At 45.9% G+C, this 23,103-nt stretch overlaps 1 protein-coding gene across 1 annotated transcript in view; it reads left to right on the top strand.

Moving 5' to 3' along the window:
• Positions 1-318: 318 nt before the first annotated feature.
• Positions 319-23,103, top strand: part of LOC115476899 (BPI fold-containing family B member 2-like) — a 29,742-nt gene continuing 6,957 nt past the window's right edge. The window contains exons 1-8 of the mRNA XM_030213473.1: positions 319-362; positions 2,796-2,945; positions 6,154-6,214; positions 8,781-8,841; positions 9,608-9,699; positions 11,793-11,978; positions 15,652-15,699; positions 16,763-16,933. Coding sequence (XP_030069333.1) covers positions 8,787-8,841; positions 9,608-9,699; positions 11,793-11,978; positions 15,652-15,699; positions 16,763-16,933 — 552 coding nt within the window. The 5' untranslated portion in view covers positions 319-362; positions 2,796-2,945; positions 6,154-6,214; positions 8,781-8,786. The remainder of the gene's footprint in view (positions 363-2,795; positions 2,946-6,153; positions 6,215-8,780; positions 8,842-9,607; positions 9,700-11,792; positions 11,979-15,651; positions 15,700-16,762; positions 16,934-23,103) is intronic.

Raw genomic sequence — 23,103 nt, 5'->3', positions numbered from 1 at the left:
CATCTTGATCAAGCCGCTGTATCCTTCGGCTTCAACTGCTGTCTTCGTTTTAGAGCTGCCAAACTTGGTAGTCAGACATCTTTTTCTGTAGAAGTGGTTTAGCGGTGTTTCAGAAGTATGTTACTTAGAACCAACTATACCAGCAAAAATCATTTACTTGGGGTGGGGTTGGATCCAAATGAGGGGAAGGAAAAAAAGAGAATCTTACCTTTACACTGTGTTTCTTTCTATTTATATCATGTTTTTCAATAATCCAGGATAGAAATTTTGGATGTTGAGCTGCCGCATATTACTGTGAATCTTGAGCCTTCTTTCGAACTTCAGGTGTCAGTTGGGACAAGCTTACACATCAAGGCCAATGTGTAAGTAATACCTATGATGGCTAGAAATGATGTCTTACAGTCAGGCCACTACTAGAAATAGAAAGAGATACAGGGGGTCATTTACTAAGGCATTTTTAGCGTGCACTAAAATTGTGGGCGTGCTAAACATTAGAGACGCCAATGCATTCCTATGGGAGTCTCTAACCTTTAGTAAAAGATGCCCATAGAGTAGAAAACCACTGTGGATAAGTAAGTCAACTTTCTCTTTCTCTCTCTCTCTCTCTATCTTTCTGAGTCAACATTGGTGTGGTTCCAGTGGCGTACCAAGGGAGGGGCGGTAGAGGCGGTCCACCCCAGGTGCACGCCGCTGGGGCGGTGCCGTACGCCTGTTAGCCGAGTCCACTCGTTCCCTCCCTGCTGCTCCCTCTGCGCGGAACAGGTTACTTCCTGTTCCGGGGCAGAGGGAGCAGCAGGGAACGAGCGGACTCGGAGCCGACAGGCACGCGGCACCCCCCCAGCAGGTAAAAATGCACCCGGGGGGGGGGGGGACGTATCGGCGATCCACCCCGGGTGTCAGCCAGCCTAGGAACGCCACTGTGTGGTTCACTAACTGATTCTACTCGTTGAACCAGAATAAAGTTGACACAGAAAATTTAAGAGCCTAATTCATCATGGTCTTTCCTATACATAGAAACACAAGGAAAGCAAACACTGGGCCTTCAGGATTGAGAAAAATTTTATCCTTTACTTTTATTTATAAGAATTTAATTTTACAAGCACTAAAATAACTTTCCAGAAATACAGAGAAAATAATATAAGAATTATTTCAATCAGGTAATTATAAACTCTTCCTTAGACCACAAAATAGGGAGAGTGAAACAAGACAAGGAGATCAATTAAACAACTGTAAACAAAGAAAATGTGGTATTAAGCTGATTATCCCCAGTTATTTATTATCTGAATCATTATTCCACATTGATCGTCTGGTTAAAATGTTATCCTTTAATTCAGAAAATGACCCAACATGGGCCGTGTTTCGGTGTACAAACGTCTGCTTCAGGGGTCAAAAATATCCTATAGGTATGCTCATAGACATATGAGATCAGTCAAACAATCAGGATGTATTTCCCAGAATATGGAGATTGTCCGTACAAGCTCTGAAACGCAGTAACCGGGCAGTGCGCAGATGCCCAATTAGCGCCGAGTTACCACCGTGCAAGCAATTTCTGGGGGCTTTATTTTTCCCCAGAAATGACGCACGCTCGGGACAGGACAACCGCTGGCGGCTGCGTTGGGCTGGTAGTAGTCCAGGAAGAGTGGGCAATAAGCCCATGTTGGGCTTAAAAGGGCCCCTTAGATTGTGAGCCCTCTAAGGACAGAGACAGTGACTTCATATAATAAATATAGACCGCTTTAATCGTATCACAGAATGGCAGTATTTCCCCTTTTCATTGCTTTTACCTTGTCCTCTATACTCCAGTAGCAGTGACTTGATCACTTGACAACTACTTCTTGGTTCCCTGCCCAATTGGTTCTTCTGAACGGAATGAAACCAATCTGCTGCAGGAAGCCTGAGACCCAGCGGCCTATCCTGCTTGCCAATCCCAATCAGCATGTGTGAGGGAAAGGGCATGAGGATTCTTGCTGTCTCAGCATCCCCAACCCGCAGAAGTCGGCACCCTGTGCAAATAGACAAATGTTAAACCCAGTCATGTGAGCTCTGTTCTCCCCCACCCTTAACATTATGATTAATCTGTGCATGCATTTAATTTGGCACACAACCACATTTAAGGCTTGTATAGAAACTCTCAGTTGTCTCCCCTGTTAATGAAAAATGTGCAAACTTCATGCAAATAATGTTATTGCAAAAATGAAGCAATAAACCTTTTGCGCAAGATTTAGGACTAGGTCAATTGTACATAATAAAAGATAAGTTAACGGTACTGTGGGGCTTTTGTTCAGCCCCTAAATTTGACATTAAATGGTTATCAGCATTCCAAACCATGTTTTATTGAACCTAGTGTGTAATGGGAAGCAACTGCTTGCCCTGGGATTTGTAGTATGGGATGTTGGTACTCTGAGATTCTATGTGGAATCTTGCTACTCTTTGAGGTTCTACATGGAATGTTGCTACTCTTTGGGATTCTGAATGGAATCTTGTCACTCTTTAGGATTCCAGAATCTTGCTATTCTTTGGGGGTTCTACATGGAATGTTGCCACGATTTGGGATTCTGCCAGGTACTTGTGACCTGGCTTGGCCATTGTTTGGAAAACGGGATACTGGGCTAGATGGACCATTGGACTAACCCAGTATGGCTACCCTTATGCTCTTATGTTCTAAGGTGATAAGTGAAGTCAGGCAAAATAAACTCCTTTCAGACCCCATGGCAAACTCTTGTGTTTAATCAAATCCAGTTATATTGTTTTAGAGTTCTGAATGTCACCTCGTGGTTGATTTTCTCTTTGTGCAGCTTGAAAATAACTGAAGTTGAACTACGAGCAGGGTCATCCGTCCATCTTGACGCTGGTATATCCCATTCTTCCAAAGGCATTCCTATTGTGTCTGTAACTGCATGCAAGTCCCAGCTACTTGATACTGAAATTACACTTGGAGGACACAAGTAAGTAGTTGAAATTTGGACTCATTATTTGTATAGACAATATTTAGTTCACTTTCCATAGACAAGCACACTTTTTACCACTGAAAGAACAGAATATCTTACACAGGGCCGATCTTAGCAATTGCAAGGGCTTGTGCAGACCGGTTTGATGGGACCCCCACCTTAGCCCCGCCACAATTGACAATTTTGTGTTTATGAAATTTCAAATAAAGACATTTGCATAACCAGTATTGAAAAAAAAAGTTTCTTGTGAATGATACTTATTACTTAACATCAAGACTTTGATTATGTGCTCTGTTCTTCAACACCTCCCCCCCCCCCCCCCCCCCCCAAGTTAGTACTTACCCTTCAGGGTTCAGTCTTGTTCTGCTGAAGTGATGCTGCCTGGAAGGAAATTTCTCTGCTGCGGCCCGCCCTTGAGGAAGAAGAAAGTTACTTAAGAAGGGGGTGGGCCATGGCAAGCAGAAGTTTCGGCATCAGCGGACCAGGCAGGCGTCAAGTCCAACAAGTGACTGTGCTGTGCGGTGAAGCTGACTGGCAGAAGAGAGCTCGCAGACATTGCGGCGGGAGTGGGGTGAGATGGGGAGGCGGCTGGCAGGCCAGGGAACCTGGCAGAAGAAACTATGTGCAGAGTCAGATGGCAGAAATTGTGCCAGGAGTACCAGGTGAGGCGGCGGGGTTCAACTTTGATTGCAACGCAACGGCCCGGACGCAACCAGCCGCAGGGCCCCTGTGAGCGTGAGGCTCTGTGCGGTCGCCTCGTTGCCCTTGTATATGTCATAGGCTAACCAGTGTACATATGGGAAATATACTATTGTCAATGAGAACTACAGTTGAACTCCTAAGAAGACAAGCCCAGGAACTTTTAGAATTTGGCCAATCCCAGGTCCAAAAAACCTGACCTTTTCTGGATCTTAAGGTTTGCCAGAACTCTGTTGTAGGTGAATTATCCAAGAAAAGGCTATAAGAGTGATTTTCAGAATGTTTTCTGGATGCTGACTGGCATTTATTAGGGATGAGCAACCAGAACATTTTTGTTTTGTGTTGTTCCCCTGTTGCTTCTGGGAATGTTTATTTATTGCATTTGTAGCCCACATTTCCCACCTATTTGCAGGCTCAATGTGGCTTACATAGTTTAGTTATGATATTGTCATTCCAGGAAATCGGATACAATTAGTAATATGTAAAGCTTAAGTAGGGGAAGAAGAAAGAAGTGATTGGGTGAGTAGGTTTAGAAGGTGGACTTTCATAGCTGGATGTATTGGTGAGGTGGGTTGTTGGGGCTATGGGTTCTCTTTGTAGGCTTTGTTGAAGAGATATGTTTTCAGAGATTTGTGAAAGTTAGTCATTTCCTCAATTGCCTTTAGGTCTGTGGGTAGTGCATTCCATAGCTGTGTGCTCATGTAGGAGAAGGTAGTGGCATGCATCAGCTTGTATTTTCGTTTGGCCATTTTGTCATCAAGGGACCAAAGTCGTTGAGTGCATGCTCTTTTCCTGATAGCAGTTCATCCATGAGCAGTGGTTCGAATGGGTACGCTATTGGAAAAAGAGTGTGTACATCTTTGCAAACAGTGCACACTATTATCAGGAAACAAAAAATGTGCTTTTCTGCTTGTTTTATTTGTTAATGTCAGGCAACAACATGGGATATATTGTTGATATTTCCCTTGTTGTTGCAAATGACAGCCCATCCGTGGGCCCCGTTTACTAAGCCATGTTAGAAGTGCACTAGCATTTTTAACACTCGCTAAATATTAGCACATGCTAACAGTGTAGATGCCCATAATATTCCTATGTTTAGGGTTATCATACATCTGGATTTACCCGGACATGTCCTCTTTTAAAGGACATGTCCGGACGTCCGGACGGGTTTTGCCAGTCCGCCTGTTTGTCTGGATTTCTGGACAAACGGGTGGGCGGGCCTCCCCTCCCCTTCCCTCCCGTTACTTACTATCTACTGCCCTGGTGGTCTAGTGACCTCTTTGGGGCATGAAAGAGCCCCCTCTTTCCTGCTCGGAGCGCTGCACTGGCGTAGGAAGGGGGCGGTGGGGCAGTCCGTCCCGGGTGCATGCCGCTGGGGGGGTGTCGGCTCCGCTGGTTCACTGCTCTCTCTGCCCCGGAACAGGTTACTTCCTGTTCCGGGGCAGAGACAGCAGGGAACCAGCGAAGCTGACGCAGCTCCCAGCGACATGCACTCTGGGTGGTTCGACTCTCCCGCCCTGCTTTCGAAGTAAGTACGCGCTTCAGAAGGGGGGGGGGGTGCGTTCCGTAGGGGGGGTGCGTTCTGGAGGGGGGAGGGTGCGCTCTGGAGGGGGGAGGGTGCGTCGTGCTGCACCTGGGGGGGGTGCACATCGGTGACCCGCCCCGGGTGTCAGCTGCCCTTGCTACGCCACTGCTGCCTTGCCCTGCATTCTGTTGCTATGATGGTCTCAGGATTCAAAATGGCCGCCGAGAGTTGAAGCGGCCTCGCGAGATTTCAACTCTCGGCGGCCTTTTTGAATCCCGACACCGTCACAGCAACAGGATGCAGGGCAAGGACAGAGCTGTGGGCAGGAAAGAGGGGGCTCTTTCCTGCCCCGAAGAGGTCACTAGACCACCAGGGCAGTAGATAGTAAGTAAGGGGAGGGGAGGTGACCCGGGGAGGGGAAGTGATGGGGGGCAGGGGAGGGAATATGTGACCTGGAGGGAGGGGAATATGTGACAGGGGGCAGGGCGAGGATATAAAATGGGCGGGGTGTGGGCAGGACAATGGGTGGGGCATGGGCAGGGCAGGGGCGGGACATGTGCCCTCTTTTTCAGAGGACAAAATATGGTAACCCTACCTATGGTTAACATGCACTGTTTATCATACGCTAAAAATGCTAATACACCTCAGTAACACAGGGCTCCATGTTTGAAAATTGTTCCCTTCCCTTAGAGTGGAGATTAGAATATCAGAGCCTGGACAAAGTTGATACAAAACATGAGTAAGAACATGGATCAGTACAAAATCAGTTGGGTCAGAAATCAGTCATGTCATGATTCATTCTCTCTGAGCCAACATCACTTTCTATACAAGACATATACCTGTAGGTGAGTTTAAAACTTGTTGCATATACTAATTGGTGCACGAGAAATCCCAGCCTGGACTTCTCAATTCTGACCTGTATATCCTTTCTAAAATGCCACTCCAAATCTCTTCCTGTTTTTATATTTTCCTATCATCCAGTTTGCTGCCCCCTATTGTAGATACACTGCGGGAATACATTCGTGCAATGTTAGTTGATAAGGTAAGAATCCAGGCTGCTTTCATTTTTTGTGCTGGCAACATGTATGGTATTCTGCAGGTCGGCTGATAAAAGAGTTGTTCGCCGTGATTAGTAAATTACAGCATGATGAACAAAAGCTTATTTCCAAACCAGATACTTCCAATGCAATGCTTACCTTATAACAAAATGGCTGCCATGACCTCTCATGAGACTACCACTAGAGGTTGTGGCAACCATATTGATAGTAGAGATTGCTTCTGCCCTAGGGTTACCATATTTTGTCCCCCAAAAAGGAGGATGCATGCCACGCCCCCTTTCACACCCACTCACCCCTTCCATGCCCTCGCTCTGCCCTCCTGCCACGCCCTCGCTCCGCCCCTGTCACATTTTCCTCTCCCCCCTGTCACACACCCCGTCACCTCCCCTCCCCGTCACCCCCTTCCCCTTACTTACTATCTACTGCCCTGGTGGTCTAGTGACCACTTCGGGGCAGGAAATAGCCCCCTCTTTCCTGCCCGGAGCGCTGCCCTGCATGCATCCTTCCTGTTGGTGATCTCGTCAGCAATTCAAAATGGCCGCCGAGAGTTGAAGTCTCACGAGGTCACGTCAACTCTCGGCAGCCATTTTGAATGGGCGTCGAGATCACCAACAGGAAGGATGCATGCAGGGCAGCGCTCCAGGCAGGAAAGAAGGGGCTCTTTCCTGCCCTGAAGGCGGAAGAGGTCACTAGACCACCAGAGCAGTAGTAAGTAAGGGGAGGGGAGGCTACCAATCTGCCCATTTGTCTGGATTTCTGGACAAACGGGCAGGCTGGCGGGCTGGCAAAACCCGCCTGGTTGTCCGGACATGTCCGGGTAAATCCGGACATTTGGTAACCCTATTCTGCCCTGAATATACCTCTAGATCATCAAGGATTGTAAGGTAAGTCTGCAGGGGGGGGGGAGGCTATGAGTAGGTATGTGGGGGGAGGCATATTAGTTAGGGGGGCTGAAGGGAGGGCTACTCCTATTTGGGGTGGAGGGGGCAGACTTTTCATTTCGGTTTCAGTTACGGCTGAAATAAGTCAGTGATTTTCCCGAGGCAATTTCAGTTTCAGCCAAAACTAAACCCAAATCTCAATAAATAACTAAAATGGAATGCCAGCATAGAGATTCATTATGCATGTAAGACTTTTGATACTACGTTTCACAGTGCTAAACCAGAAATTAGCTCATTTTACATTTCAAAGCCATTTACAGGGGTAGGAATGTGGCGAAAGCATTTAGGGCCCCTTTATAAAGCGGCGGTAAGCCCAATGTGGGTTTCACCGCTCACTAAAAAGGAAGTACTTTCAGGCTACCCCCCAGTGTGCTGTCATATCCGGTGCTACAAAAATATTTTTATAGCACCGGTGTGTACCTGGTGGTAATTGGGCAGTGCCGAGCGTTGCCCGGTTACCATTGGGTTAGCGTGGGAGCCCTTACCGAATCGTCAAAAGGACTCCCACAGAAATGGCTGCGTGGCAGGTGCTTCATTTGCCGCACGGCCATTTCTTTTTAAAAAGAAACACCTACCTTTTACCCACTGTGGTAAAAGGGAGCCTCGGTGTGCGTCAAAAACAGGCACTGACAACAACGCTGCCCCCCTTTTGCCGCAGCTTGGTGAAAGGGGCCCTTAGGGATGTGTTCCTGGGAAACATGTTTTTGACAGGATCAAAAGTAATACACAAAAATCATAATTTCGAATGTATGGGTATTGTTTACATAGAAACTTCCAGCACAAAACATGGTTTTTCTCTTTGAAGTTAATACAAAATTTGTGAGCTAAAAAGTACTTGCAGACTTTGCCCCAATGCGGATAGTTTGAAAACTATCCCTAACATCATCCTATATAATAATTCTCACCTCCAACGTTCTATGTGTCTTGCTGCCTGTATTCGTGACTTCTTCGGAGTTGGGGTGCTAGGCTATGTAGCACAGGCTGACGTCATGTAGAACGCCAGAGCTGGAGGAAGAGGGGTGAAAGGGGCAGGGCACAGGGGCGGAGGCGGAGAAGCGTCATGACCACTGGCAGGAAAAGAAAGGTCGGAGTCCTTCTTGGGCGTGAGCAGAGGGGGCAGAGCCATGGAGAGCGTGCTGCTGTGCCGAGCTGGCGCGCGGGTGCGCTCGCGCATTCATGCGCTGGGGGAAGGGGAGACCTCAGGAGTCGGAGTGGCGCTGCACACATGGCCATGTGATACGAGAACTCTTTTCGCATGGCCATGCGGTGGGGTGTCCTTACGGCCACCCATGAAGTGGCGATAAAGGCTCCCACTCTAAACCCAGTGGTAACCGGGCAGAGCACTGCGATGCAGTATTACTGCCGCACAAGCCATTTCCGGGGGTTTTCTTTTTCCCCTGGAAACGGCGTGCATTCGGGACGAGACTACCACCACAGGTAGTCCTGGAAGAGCGAGCGGTATGCTACACAACAACTCTCATTAATGAATTAATAGGTTAGACAATGTGCAACTGACTAAAACAGGGGAGGGAAAACTTTCACTACAATAGAGTAGAAGCTTTATATTTAACAGCTGGTATATTAATCCAATATAATTACTTTATTTCAGATGTGAATGACCGTTTCCAATGTCTTCATTGGGTTGAATGCAGAACTTGGGTTGCTAGGAGGTAAGTACAGTGATGTAGATTACCATAAAGGCAGGAAAAGGTTACACAGGACTTAAGGGGCATTTCACTGTTTTTATTAAATAGTTTTCCCTTTCTCTGCATTTTGGGGTACATTTTCAAAGTCTTAGGTGCCCTTTACATGGGTTGAAATGGAGGAAATCTGCCTATGTCCATCATATCTTGATAAGTGAATTTTTAGCCCTCTGAAACTATGAACTTGCTTTCAGACAATTTTCAAAAGGGCCTTAACTAGACAGTGCCACTGAATGGGCCTGATATCCAGACCATGGGAATTAGCCGTTGATGCTAAGACCGGATATTCAATGCTGGGCCATTTGCAGTGACTGGCATTGGATATCCGGTTTATTTTGGGCCGGTGTGACTTTAACCGGCCAAGCCAATAGTCAACATTGGCCAGTTAAAGTTAGACCAAACAAAGATATCACTGCTTTGCATGTGGCCAAATATGGTCACTCGTTAATTCAACCATCCGGCATATCCAAAAGACTCCCCAGTGTCATCATTGCATTTATTTCTATTCAAAATCTTTGTTTTAGAACAATTTTTGAAAATCGGGACTCCTATGCCCTTGTTTATGCATTGCTTGAGGGGTTTATGCAGTGTTTTCCATATTATCCGACTTTTCAAATATCCAACAAATGCATTGGTCATGTTTATGTCAGATAATCGAGACTGTACAGTATGTGCACACATTTGTAGTTTTGTGCCCTATTAAATGTTTTCCTCTGTGTTGAATGACTTTTAGCTATCACTCCAGTTGATGATCAAGTCAATCTTCAGTACATTATGCCAAGTCAGCCTGTTATAACTAATGACTATATGGATATGTATATGGACGTAAGTATAAACCGCAATCATATCATGACATCATGAAGACTATGGCTTGGAACACAACAAACGTTAATTGGACTCCATTTTACTCATTGGTCACCACAATTCCAGAATGACTATTGAAAACTTTATGTGAAGCAAAATTCAACAGAGCACTTAGCTTTTGAATGTAATTCCCAACGGGGCTTCCCGTTTCACTTCCTCAGGGGACTAAGTGCTGAATAATTCCATACACTCATTTATCATGGCACTAGATTCTAAACATGGCATTCCATCTTCCCGTAACGTTATCTAGCTCCCTCACACAAAAAGTTTTCAGTAGTCATTCTGCAGTTGTGGTGACTATATAAAAGATATTGCAGCATTGAATATCTGGTTTTATTTTTTTCCACAGTAACTTAATAGGTCAAGCCGATATTTAGCGAAAAATGGTTAAGTGCTTAGGGGGAGATTCTATATATTCTAAAGCATTGGCACAAGGAGCTGCAGTGGGAATTGAACTCAGTTCCCCAGGATCAAAGTCCACTGCACTAACCACTAGGCTACTCCTCCACTCATTCCACCAATAAGAGCCAACCTCATCAGTGATGTCACAATGGCTTGATTGCCCAATACTTGGCTCACTTCTGATATTGTGATGCCATAAGGGAAAGGGAAATGGGACTTGATATACCACCTTTCTGAGGTTTTTGCAACTACATTCAAAGCAGTTTACATATATTCAGGTACTTATTTTGTACTAGGGGTAATGGAGGGTTAAGTGACTTGCCAGAGTCACAAGGAGCTTCAGTGGGAATCGAACTCAGTTCCCCAGGATCAAAGTCCTCTGCCCTAACCACAAGGCTACTCCTCCACTCCACTTGCTAAAGTGTCCAATGATCTGTTCCTGGCCAGATCCAAAGGCCTCTATTCTATCCTCATCATTCTCGATCTATCTGCTTCTTTTGACACTGTTGATCACAGCCTACTCCTTGATACGCTGTCCCCCATTCTCTATTTCTGTGGATAACACTCTCATCCTTCCTGTCTCATCAGCTCGTAACCTTGGGGTCATCTTCGACTCCTCCCTCTTCTTCTGTGCACATATTCAGCAGACTGCTAAAACCTGTCGTTTCTTTCTCTATAATATCACCAAAATTCGTCCTTTCCTTTCTGAGCACACTACCAGAACCCTCATCCACACTCTTATGACCTCTCGCTTAGACTATTGCAACTTGCTTCTCACAGGTCTCCCACTTAGCCATCTCTCTCCTCTTCAATCTGTTCAAAATTCTGCCACACGACTTATATTCCTCCAGCGTCGCTATGCTCATATTAGCCCTCTCCTCAAGTCACTTCACTGGCTTCCTATCCATTTCCAGATACAGTTCAAACTCCTCTTATTGACCTATAAGTGCATTCACTGTGCAGCTCCTCAGTACCTCTCCACTCTCATCTCTCCCTACACTCCTCGATAAATGGAAGAGTCTTACAGCGTTTATGTAATTCACAAGTTTGATATGGAGTAACATTACAATATGGAAGAGTGGAATGTGACACATGTCCATAAAAGCAGCTCTTGGAGTTTTTCAGTGCTGGTAATAAAGGGTCAGATTCTATATAAGGCACCTAAAAAAAATCTACGCAGAAAACGTTTCTGCCTAAGCGTATCCCAGTGCCTAAAACAATGTGCTTCTATTTATACCAACAAAAATGTGATGTAAATCTCTGCATGTAGATTTACGCACACTGGGCCATATTCTATAACTATGCATGTAAATTTTGGAATGCCCACAAAGCGCCCTTTTCCTCGCCTATAGTCACACATCTGACTGCGCGCATTATAGTTTAGGCACAGTTCATTATAGAATTTGTTTAGCGAGTTGTGCGCATAAATTCTAATTATTGCCAATTAGTGCTCATTATAGCTTGTTAAGTGCCGTTATCAACGCTAATTAGCTTGTTAAGCCAATTAAGTTACCTGCGTTGTTATAGAATATGCCTGGATTTCCTCATGGCTCTCTAGGCGTGCTATATAGAATCCAGCAGAAAGTGTGTAGATTTGTTTTGTAAGGGATTCTTAAAAGCAGTGCAGTATTATATTTCTGTTTTCTTTCCAGGCTCAGTACACAGTGAATGATCAGTTAATTAACCTTCCTGATAGCACAAAGGATTTCTTCCTGCCACCAGATGCTGGCAACAGTGACTCTATGGTCAATATAGCATTTTCTCAACAGTATTTCCAGTCCATGTACAGAGCCATGCAGAGCTCCGGATCTTTCAACACTGCTATCACACATGAAATGGTTAGTATTACAGCCAGGGGCATTCCTAAGTCGGCCGCCATCCGGGGTGGATCGCTGCAGCACCCTCTCTGGTGCAGCACCCAAGGGCCCTGGCTCATCATCCCCCCCCCCCCCCCGGCGCATCACCTCCATTCCTCTGGTGCATTGCTCTTTCCTCCTGGGGGTGCTGGGAACAGTCACACTGCTGTCGGCACCACCGGTTCCCTGCCCCGGAACAGGAAGTAACATCAGAGGGAGCAGGGAACCAGCAGAGTCAACATCCATGCGGCTGCTCCATGCACCTCTCTGCACCCCCACCGACCCCCCTCGGTATGCCACTGATTACAGCCAAGGATATTTTTGCTTTTGAGTCATGTCCTTGAATGCTAACACTCCCTCTACAGCAGGGGTCCTCAACCCAGTCCTCAGGACACATCTAGCCAGTCAGGTTTTCAGGATACCCACAATGAATATGCATGAAGTAGATTTACATGGAATGGAAGTAGCACATGAAAATGTAACTCATGCATATTCATTGCGGCTGATATTCAGATAGCGGGAGTTAGACTGACTAACTCCCGCAGTTGGCCTAAGCCCAGATATTCAATGCCAGGCCATTTCCGGTGACCAGCAATGGATATCCTGTTTATTTTGGGCCGTTTTAAAGCTAACTGGCTAAGTCGACATTCAGACTTAGCCGGTTATCTTTAAAAGGGCCAAAGATATCCCCCGTTTTCACATGGCCAAATATAGCCGTAAAACTGGTTTAAAGATCAGGGGCCGGTTATCCCCCGCTGAATATCGGCAGATAGCTGGTTAAACCATTCTGACCGGTTAAATAGGATAGAATATCAGGCAGAGTGTGCATATCCTGAAAACCTGGCACGCAGTAAAAGATAAACCAGAAATTCAGCACTGGTTTCCAGATACTTAGGGCTGATTGGTTGTGGTATCCAGTTAGTGGTGAGATTCAAACCGCTAACGAATACCTCTGTCCAGATAAAGTTACATAGAAACACACTGTTAAGATCCCCCTTAGGGAGCCCCCCCCCTTGACCCTTGCTGGACACCGGTCCAGGAGGGTGAAGAGGGTCTTTCAGAAGGCTTGGAATATATCCCACCAATAGGACCTGTCACTTATGGATATCAGTGTGTGAATTCATTTCCCCATAATATGTCTGGTGAATGGTATTTAGTGAAGAGTAGATTTATGAAAGAAATTATTCTATCACTGTAGGAAATAAAAGGAGTGAAACTTTGAGTAATACCAAGATACAGCTGAAAGTTCAGATATGTAGAAACTTTTATTTCTTACATCAGTCTGGTACGCTCATCACAGGGTCTTAGGACATCCGTCCGTAGCTTTACATCTCTACTACTACTACTACTACTACTACTATTTAGCATTTCTATAGCGCTACAAAGCATACGCAGCGCTGCACAAACATAGAAGAAAGACAGTCCCTGCTCAAAGAGCTTACAATCTAATAGACAAAAAAAAAAAAAATAAAGTAAGCAAATCAAATCAATTAATGTGAACGGGAAGGAAGAGAGGAGGGTAGGTGGAGGCGAGTGGTTACAAGTGGTTACGAGTCAAAAGCAATGTTAAAGAGGTGGGCTTTCAGTCTAGATTTAAAGGTGGCCAAGGATGGGGCAAGACGTAGGGGCTCAGGAAGTTTATTCCAGGCGTAGGGTGCAGCGAGACAAAAGGCGCGAAGTCTGGAGTTGGCAGTAGTGGAGAAGGGAACAGATAAGAAGGATTTATCCATGGAGCGGAGTACATGGGAAGGGGTGTAGGGATGGACGAGTGTGGAGAGATACTGGGGAGCAGCAGAGTGAGTACATTTATAGGTTAGTAGAAGAAGTTTGAACAGGATGCGAAAATGGATAGGGAGCCAGTGAAGGGTCTTGAGGAGAGGGGTAGTATGAGTAAAGCCACCCTGGCGGAAGATGAGACGGGCAGCAGAGTTTTGAACCGACTGGAGAAGGGAGAGGTGACTAAGTGGGAGGCCAGCAAGAAGCAGATTGCAGTAGTCTAAACGAGAGGTGACAAGGGTGTGGATGAGGGTTTTGGTAGAGTGCTTGGAAAGAAAGGGGCGGATTTTACGGATGTTGTAAAGAAAGAAATGACAGGTCTTGGCAATCTGCTGGATATGAGCAGAGAAAGAGAGAGAAGAGTCAAAGATGACCCCAAGGTTTCGAGCTGAGGAGACAGGGAGAATGAGAGAGCCATCAACAGAAATAGAAAACGGGGGGAGCGGGGAGGTGGGTTTGGGGGGGAAAATGAGAAGCTCGGTTTTGGTCATATTTAATTTCAGGTGGCGCTGAGGAGAGTTGGGGATCGAATCCAAACTCCTCCCAGATTCACCTTTCCTATATACCCTTTTTCCTCATTATTCATTTCATTAAAACTGTATAATTATATGCAAATCTTGTTTTCTTACAGTAGCTGACCACAAGCTAACCACAAGCTAGATCGGAAGCCCAAATCTCCCCCCCCCCCCCCCATACACATTTCCCAATCCTCTGCAATACCTTCTTGTGATAAACAATTTTTTTCCCTCTTTTCCTATCTTCATAGGCATCCATCTTAAAAAAGGATTCCATCTTAGCCTAACCTAACTTGTCAATTCAGGTTATCTAATTCTTCATTTAAGCTTTAAAACTGCATTTGCTTGTTAGGCCAGATCCTGATTTGACTTGCCAACTAGACACTGCTTCAGTAGGTGCCCAGTGTTAAGTCTTATCTCAGTTTTACTGGCCTAGCCAGTGCCTCTCAGGGCCTAGGCTTCATGACAGAGCCCACCACTATTCCAGTGACGGGGGCTCTGGCTACAACATATATTAACAATATAGACCATAGGTCTATCCAGTCTGCCCATCCATTACATCTACCATCTCTTCCTCTCCCTTATACATCCTATGCACTTGTCCCGAGCTTTCTTGAATTCAGATACAGTCTTCGTCTCCACCACCTCCAACGGGAGGCCGTTCCGTGCAAGTACCACCTTTTCCTTGAAGAAGAATTTACATAGTAACATAGTAGATGACACGGTCCATCCAGTCTGCCCAACAAGATAACTCATATGTGCTACTTTTTGTGTATTCCTGACCTTGATATGTATCTGCCATTTTCAGGGCACAGACCGTAGAAGTCTGCCCAGCACTAGCCCCGCCTCCCAACCACTAGCCTCTTTATCTGGTTAGAGCTCTCAATATGGCCATTATCTGGAGATGCTTCTGAGTTGTCCCACAATCCACCCACAGAGCTCCCCAGCACTATCCGGATAATGCCAAGGTGGTCAGAGAAAATACTGGGTGGCTTTATCCAGTTAGTGCCGCTAAATAGTCCCTTATCCATTTGCAGCAGCTGCTAACTGGATGTGGCTTTTGGTCTGCAAAATTAATTTAATGTGCTTTAACCTCTGAATTAATGCCCATACAAACAATTTGCATGCATTAAATAGTTTAATGTGCATCAAACAATTTTAATTCAGCTAATAGTGTGAAACAAACTGATATCCCAACTTGAATGTCTTTTTTCTATCTAGACAAGTTCAATAAAATTGGACATTAAGGGAGTTGCAATGGAGAACAGAATAGTATAAACCATAAGACAAAGAGCACATTTTCTATCATTTTAAAAGCTAAAAGACATGCAAATGACACAACCAAAATCTAATTTGTTCTACAGCTTCCCGAGCAACTAACCGTCGCTGCCCTGGGCTCTTATATTCCTGAGGTATGTAACGTTTAATGTCTTTAGTTCAGCTTCAGTAAGATCAGTGCAAACTAGCCTAACATTTCCTGCATTTAGACTGCATAATATTTCACAATATACTACTCAGTATGATTTTAGATGACGCAGTACGTCACTCAACATGTAATTAAACTCTGGAATGTGTTGCCAGAGAAAGTGGTCAAGGCGGTTAGCTTAGCGGGGTTTAAAAAAGGTTTGGCCAGCTTCCTAAAGGAAAAGTCCATAGACCATTATTAAAATGGACTTGGGGAAAATCCACTGCTTATTTCTGGGATAAGTAGCATAAAATGTATTGAACTTTTTCAGGACCTTGCCAGGTATTTGTGACCTGGATTGGCCACTGTTGGAAATAGGATGCTGGGCTTGATGGACCTTTGGTCTGAACCAGTATGGCAATACTTATGTACTTATCTACTCTTTGAATAAAATACTGCTGTGAGGATGCAGCAAGAGTTATTTAAAATCCCCAGAAAGGGGAAAGTTATCAAGTTGTATTAACTCGTGTTAATTGCCCCTTAGGTTGTGGTGCCATAACACAGCAAGCTCCAGGGGTAGTTTCACCGTACTATCACTAGGAGTTATATTCTTGTGTAAGAAGCATGACCCTTAGCGGGGATTGCCAGCATCATTTTAGAACAAGGTGCTGGTGAGGGCAGGAGCAACTGGGGAGCTCCAGTATGGTAGGCCCAGGGTACCTGTAGGAGGGTGGAGGAGGGACCTAGGGAGAAGGTGTTGCCTGGAGTAGTTGGATTGAGGGAAGGGACAATTGTGTGTGAGGGGAGGCAACTCTTTGGTGTGGCAAAAGAGGGAGCTTTATCGGGGATGTGGCCAAGATGGGCTTTCTGCATGGGGGAGGGGGAGTACTCTGGCCATGTTTAAACCACAGGCAATTTCAAGTAAGCTAGAAACATTTCCCTATACAAATTTCAATAGCTGTACATATTTCTTCCTTTCTGTGGTTTGTGTTTTCTTCTTGTGTATATATTCAGGGTATCCTGGGTAAATATCTAAGGATCTTTTTAACTTTATTTTTTAATGTACGTAGGTCGCTAAACAATACCCACCGTCCTCACCTTTACAAGTAAAGTTCTCCGTTGACAAGAGCCCAGAAGTCACTTTAATGACCAAGAACTTGGTTGTCAATTTACATTGTTCTGTTGACATTTGTGTGGTCTGTGAGCTATCTGGCGGTAAATCTCTTCTGAATTTTGCCATGGTGAGTATAAGCACGTGGACATCAATACTACTATTGCAAGACAACATGGGGGCACAGTCTGTAATCCAATGTGCATATTTCCTTAGAATAGATGCATGTATATACCAAAATTCTCCTTAAACGCTGTTTTATAAATATTTGCCTATCCTATATAATAATTTGTACCGTCAACGTTCCATGGCTTGCTGGCTGTCTGGGTCCGTAACATCCTGACGTCAGCAAGCCTCCAGCGTTCCATTCACTCTCACTGTGCTGCCCTCGAGTAAAGACGAAATGACGTCAGAGGGCGGAACAGTGAAAGGGAAGGGAATGCTGGAGGCGAGCTGACATCAAGATGTTATGAACGCAAGTAAGTGAAGGCAACGGAACGCTGGAGGAGAGGACAGAATCGCGGGACATCGAGGTGAGGGGAGGGCAGGGCAGAGGAGAATCGATGGACATGGATGGGATGGGAGGAGAGGGGAGGAGAGAATCGTGGGACACGGATGGGAGGGCAGGGCAGAGGAGAATCGCTGGGGATGGCAGAATCGCGGGACATGGATGAGAGGGCAGGGCACAGGACAATCACTGGACATGGAGGGGAGGACAGAATCGCGGGACATTGAGGGGAGGGCAGAGGAGAATCGATGGACATGGATGCGATGGGAGGAGAGGAGAGAATCATGGGACAAGGATGGGAGGGCAGGGCAGAGGATAATCGCTGGGAAGGGCAGAATCACGGGACATGGATGGGAGGGCAGGGTACAGGACAATAGCTGGACATGGAGGGGAGGACAGAATCGCAGGACATCGAGGTGAGGGGAGGACAGGGCAGAGGAGAATTGATGAACGTGGATGGGATGGGAGGAGAGGAGAGAATCACAGGACACAGATAGGAGGGCAGGGCAGAGGAGAATCGCTGGGGAGGGCAGAATCGCTGGACATGGATTGGAGGGCAGGGCTCCAGACAATCGCTGGACATGGAGGGGAGGACACAATCACGGGACATCAAGGTGAAGGGAAGGCAGGGCAGAGGAGAATCGATGGACATGGATGGGATGGGTGGAGAGGAGAGAATCGCGGAACACAGATGTAGGTCAGGGCACAGGACAATCGCTGGACATGGAGGGGAGGACAGAATCACGGGACATCGATGTGAGGGGAGGGCAGGGCAGAGGAGAATCGATGGACATGGATGGGATGAGAGGAGAGAATCACGGGACACGAATGGGAGGGCAGGGCAGAAGAGAATCGTTGGGAAGGGCAGAATCCCGTGACACGGATGGGAGAGCAGGGCACAGGACAATCAATGGACAGGGAGGGGAGGACAGAATCACGGGGCATTGAGGGGCGGGCAGGGCAGAGGAGAATCGATGGACATGGATGAGATGGGAGGAGAGAATCGCAGGACACGGATGGAAGGGCAGGGCAGAGGAGAATCGATTGACATGGAGGGGAAGGGAGGTGAGGGGAGAATCGCAGGACACGGATGGGATGGGAGGGCAGGGCACAGGACAATCAGTGGACATGGAGGGGAGGACAGAATCGCGGGACATTGCGGGGAGGGCAGGGCAGAGGAGAATCGACGAACATGTATGGGATCGGAGGAGATGAGAGAATCACGGGACACGGATGGGAGGGCAGGAAAGAGGAGAATCGCTGGACATAGAGAATATGGGAGGCGAGGGGAGAATCGCGGGGCACGAATGGGAGGGCAGGGCAGAGGAGAATTGCTGGTCATGGAGGGGAGGTCAGAATCGCGGGACATGGAGGGCATGGGAGGGGAGGGACGCATCGCTGGACATGGAGGGGAGGGCAGGGGAGAGAGGAAAAATCACTTAGACGAGAGCCTTCCTAGGGCCCGTTTCATTTTTGAACGAAACGGACTTGGTTCCACTAGTCTTGTATAGTTTGTACTTTAAAGGAAAATAGATCAACATAGAAACACAGAGAATGACAGCGGATAAAGACGGTGAGCCTGACATTCAAAGCGATTTAACCAGCTGTTGAGCGGTTAAGGAGTCCTTTTACTAAGGTGCGCTGAAAAATGGCTTGCGGTAGTGTAGGCACGGGTTTCGGGTGCGTGCCAATTTATTTTTCAGTGTGACTGTAAAAACAGCCTTTTAAAAAATTTTCCCGTAAATGGACATGCAGCAAAATCAAAATTGCCATGCGTCCATTTTGGGTCTGCGACCAGGTTGCCAGCCATTGACCTAGTGGTAAATTCTCACACGGTAACCGAGCAGTAATGACCTATGCGCGTCAAATGCCACTTGGCGTGCGCTCGATGCACGTGGCCGAAATTATTTTTTGGCCGTGTGTATCAGACGTGCACCAAAAATGAAATTACCACAACAGCCATATGGCAGCCGGGCGGTAACTCCATTTTGGCACGCATTGGGCGCGCATAGACGCTTACGCGGCTTACTAAAAGGGCCCCTTAGCCAGCTACTGAGCAGTTAAATAACTTGATCGGGGCTAGCTGCTAATATTCAATGACACTTAACCAGCTAAATGCTGTTGAATATCGTGGTTAGCACCAAACTCCCAGCCGGATTTGTTGGGGGCATTCCGGGGGTGGAGTAAAGGGAAAGGGAAATGGGACTTGATATACTGCCTTTCTGAGGTTTTTGCAACTACATTCAAAGTGGTTTACATATATTCAGATACTTATTTTGTACCAGGGTCACAAGGAGCTGCAGTGGGAATTGAACGCAGTTCCACAGGATCAAAGTCTGCTGCATTAACCACTAGGCTACTCCTCCACTAGCAACATTCCATGTAGAATCTCCAATAGTAGCAACAGAATCTCAACATTCCAAGTAGAATCTTCAAACAGTAGCAACATTCCAGAATCTCAAATAGTTGCAACAGCAACATTCCATGTAGAATCTCAAATAGGAAAAGGGAAATGGGACTTGATATACTGCCTTTCTGAGGTTTTTGCAACTACATTCAAAGCGGTTTACATATATTCAGATACTTATTTTGTACCAGGGGCAATGGAGAGTTAAGTGACTTGCCCAGAGTCACAAGGAGCTGCAGTGGGAATCGAACGCAGTTCCCCAGGATCAAAGTCCACTGCACTAACCACTAGGCTACTCCTCCACCCCAAACACTTAAGTGGCCAGGTTTACCATATAAATGGGACCGCATAGAAGTCTGTCCTGTTTTTATGGGCTAACCCATGGCTGCTTAAGGGGTCCTTTTACTAAGGTACCCTGCAAAATAACCTGTGCTAGTGTAGGTGTGTGCTTTGGGCACCTGCAGATCCAAAAACGGATGTGCGGCAAAATAAAAATTGGCGTGCATCCATTTTGGGTCTGAGACCTTACCGCCAGCCATTGACTTAGCGGTAAGGTCTCACACGGTAATCGGGTGGCAATGGTCTACATGCACCAAATGCTGATTACCACCGGGTTTTGCTGTGCGTCCAAAAATAAAAGAAAAATGGATGCGCGTAAAAATGAGACTACTGCACCCTCCTGGTGGTAATTTCAGATTTGCTGCATACCCATAATGCCTGGATGATTTATTTATCTATTTCCTCCCATGTGCGGTGTTTCCGGTAGTAATCGGCAGTTGACACACGCTGAACTGTCACTGAATGGGTAGCGTGTGAGCCCTTACTGCTAGATCAGTGGGTGGCGTTAAGGGATTAGGACGGTTTTAGGCAGACTCGCAGAAGCCTGCGCAGCCACATTACTGATCTGCAAGGGCGGGCTTCTACATGGAATGTTGCTAGTGGCATAGCAACATTCCATGTAGAATTTCAAATAGTAGCAACAGAATCTCAATAATAGCAACATTCCATCTAGAATCTCAAATAGTAGCAACAGAAGAATCTCAATAATAGCAACATTCCATCTAGAATCTCAACTAGAGAAAGAGAAATGGGACTTGAAATACTGCCTTTCTGAGGTTTTTGCATCTACATTCAAAGCGGTTTACATATATTCAGGTACTTATTTATACCAGGGGCAATAGAGGGTTAAGTGACTTGCCCAGAGTCACAAGGAGCTGCAGTGGGAATCAAACTCAGTTCCCCAGGATCAAAGTCCACTGCATTAACCACTAGGCTACTCCTCCAAGCCAAACAAACCCAGAAATTCAATGCTGGTGGCTGGATATGGTCCCAGCATTGACTTTCCAGGTTCGCTAGTAACAGAGGGAGTTAGCCAGTCTAACTCCCGCTGCCTCAATATCGGAGCCCAAAATTTGTCTCCACCACGAGGCCGTTGAATGCATCCACCATTCTTTTGCTAAAGATATATTTTCTTAGATTACTCCTGAGTTTGTCCCCTTTCACCTTTACCCCACCATGCCCCCTCATTCCAGAGCTTCAGTTCAATTTTTTAAAAGTCTTGTCTCCTGTGAATGCACATGGGTAGATCTTGCACTTATGTGTGTAACTAGCTCTATGGTAAGCATAATTATTTGCACCTAACTTATAGGCATGGAATTTGGTGATTACACTAGTATTTATAAAGGAAAGTAGGCAAATAGATTCTTTTAGAATAGGCTCCTACCAGGTACCCTCCGGATGCCTCTTTTTGGGTGACCAGTTATAGAATTGTTTCATTTATGACTGTTGAGGTATAACATGGTGGAGGAGGAGTGGCCTAGTGGTTAGGGTGGTGGACTTTGGTCCTGAGGAAGTGAGTTCAATTCCCAGCCCAGGCAGCTCCTTGTGACCCTGGGCAAGTCACTTAACCCTCCATTGCCTGCCACACTGAGCCTGCCATGAGTGGGAAAAAGTGCAGCATAAAAATAAAAAACCTGAGAAAATGTAGAATGTATCTACTTTTTCCAGAACAAATAAGTGCAATTGCAACTATAGTAATGTAAGAAACAATAAATAAAAACATAACAATTGATAAAATTAGAAGAAATAAACTAAATATATATATATATATCTAACAATCACACCCTCATAGCCAATGCACCAAGGGAATACTCTGTCCGTCCGCACTCCCTCTAAACATATTCCAATGCATTCCATCCAGTATGTAGTTATGATCCACGAAACGGAAAGGGGTTGGCATTTAATATACCACCTTTCCGTGGTTGCAATCAAAGCAGTTTATATATATTACATACAGGTACCTATTTTGTACCTGGGGCAATGGAAGGTTAAGTGACTTGCCCAGAGTCAGAAGGAGCTACTGTGGGAATTGAACTCAGTTCTCCTCTTTCTCAGGCCACTGCACTATCCATTACACTACCAATCCAAAATTAATCTCAGGGATGAAAGAAGTGAGTTTTATTATCTAGAAGCCACCCCTGATAGGACCCTAAGCCTGGTTTTAACACTATGCCATACAAAAGGAAAAAAGTCCTTCAGAGAGATCGGAACACTGCTTCTAAGAAACGTCAACGCTCCCTTTTTACAAACATGAATTTCCTTTCCTACTACAAGCCCTACTGCATTGTTATCACATTTTTAGTTCCGATAAGGACACAGAAAATAACAATGCTGTGCTCTGGGGAAAAAAAAAAAAGAGAGATAAATACTATGGGGTAAATAGTCAGCCAGCAGCAGTACAAATGTTATTGACCGCCACCAGTTTCATTCCCGGTTATTCCGTGCCAGGCCATGTCTGGGCTTTAGAAAAACAACCACAGTGAGGAAATGGAGCCAACAGTCCTTTATTACCATCCAGCAGAATGTAGATAACCCAACATGGCCGTGTTTCATTTTGCCTGCATCAGGGGTCTAAACATACACAGCTAGTAAAGGAGCAGCATTCACATTTAAACAGTGCTCCGAACCGCACCTTCTTTGTAAGTATTTACATTAAACTGGAACAGCAATTCACTCTGTTAACGAGGAGGTGGAATATCTCCTTTGAAGTCGGGACCACCGAGGGAGGAGGCCGAAAGCTGAAGCAGTGACCCACCGGGATACAGTAGGGTATTACGAACAAGTCGGGCCCTCCCACGAGGCAACCACCTGGGCACAAATTTAAAGATTGACCCTACCTTAGGCCTACCAGCCCAGCGCACGGCGATCTTAATTGCAGAGTGAATTGCTGTCCTAGTTTACTACTACTACTACTACTATTTAGCATTTCTATAGCGCTACAAGGCGTACGCAGCGCTGCACAAACATAGAAGAAAGACAGTCCCTGCTCAAAGAGCTATGTAATAAAAGTGAGCCAAGTATAGGACAATCAAGCCATTGTGACATC

Source organism: Microcaecilia unicolor, chromosome 8 (genome assembly GCF_901765095.1).
Source record: "Microcaecilia unicolor chromosome 8, aMicUni1.1, whole genome shotgun sequence".
Taxonomy (NCBI): domain Eukaryota; kingdom Metazoa; phylum Chordata; class Amphibia; order Gymnophiona; family Siphonopidae; genus Microcaecilia; species Microcaecilia unicolor.
This window is presented reverse-complemented; position numbering and strand designations above follow the sequence as displayed.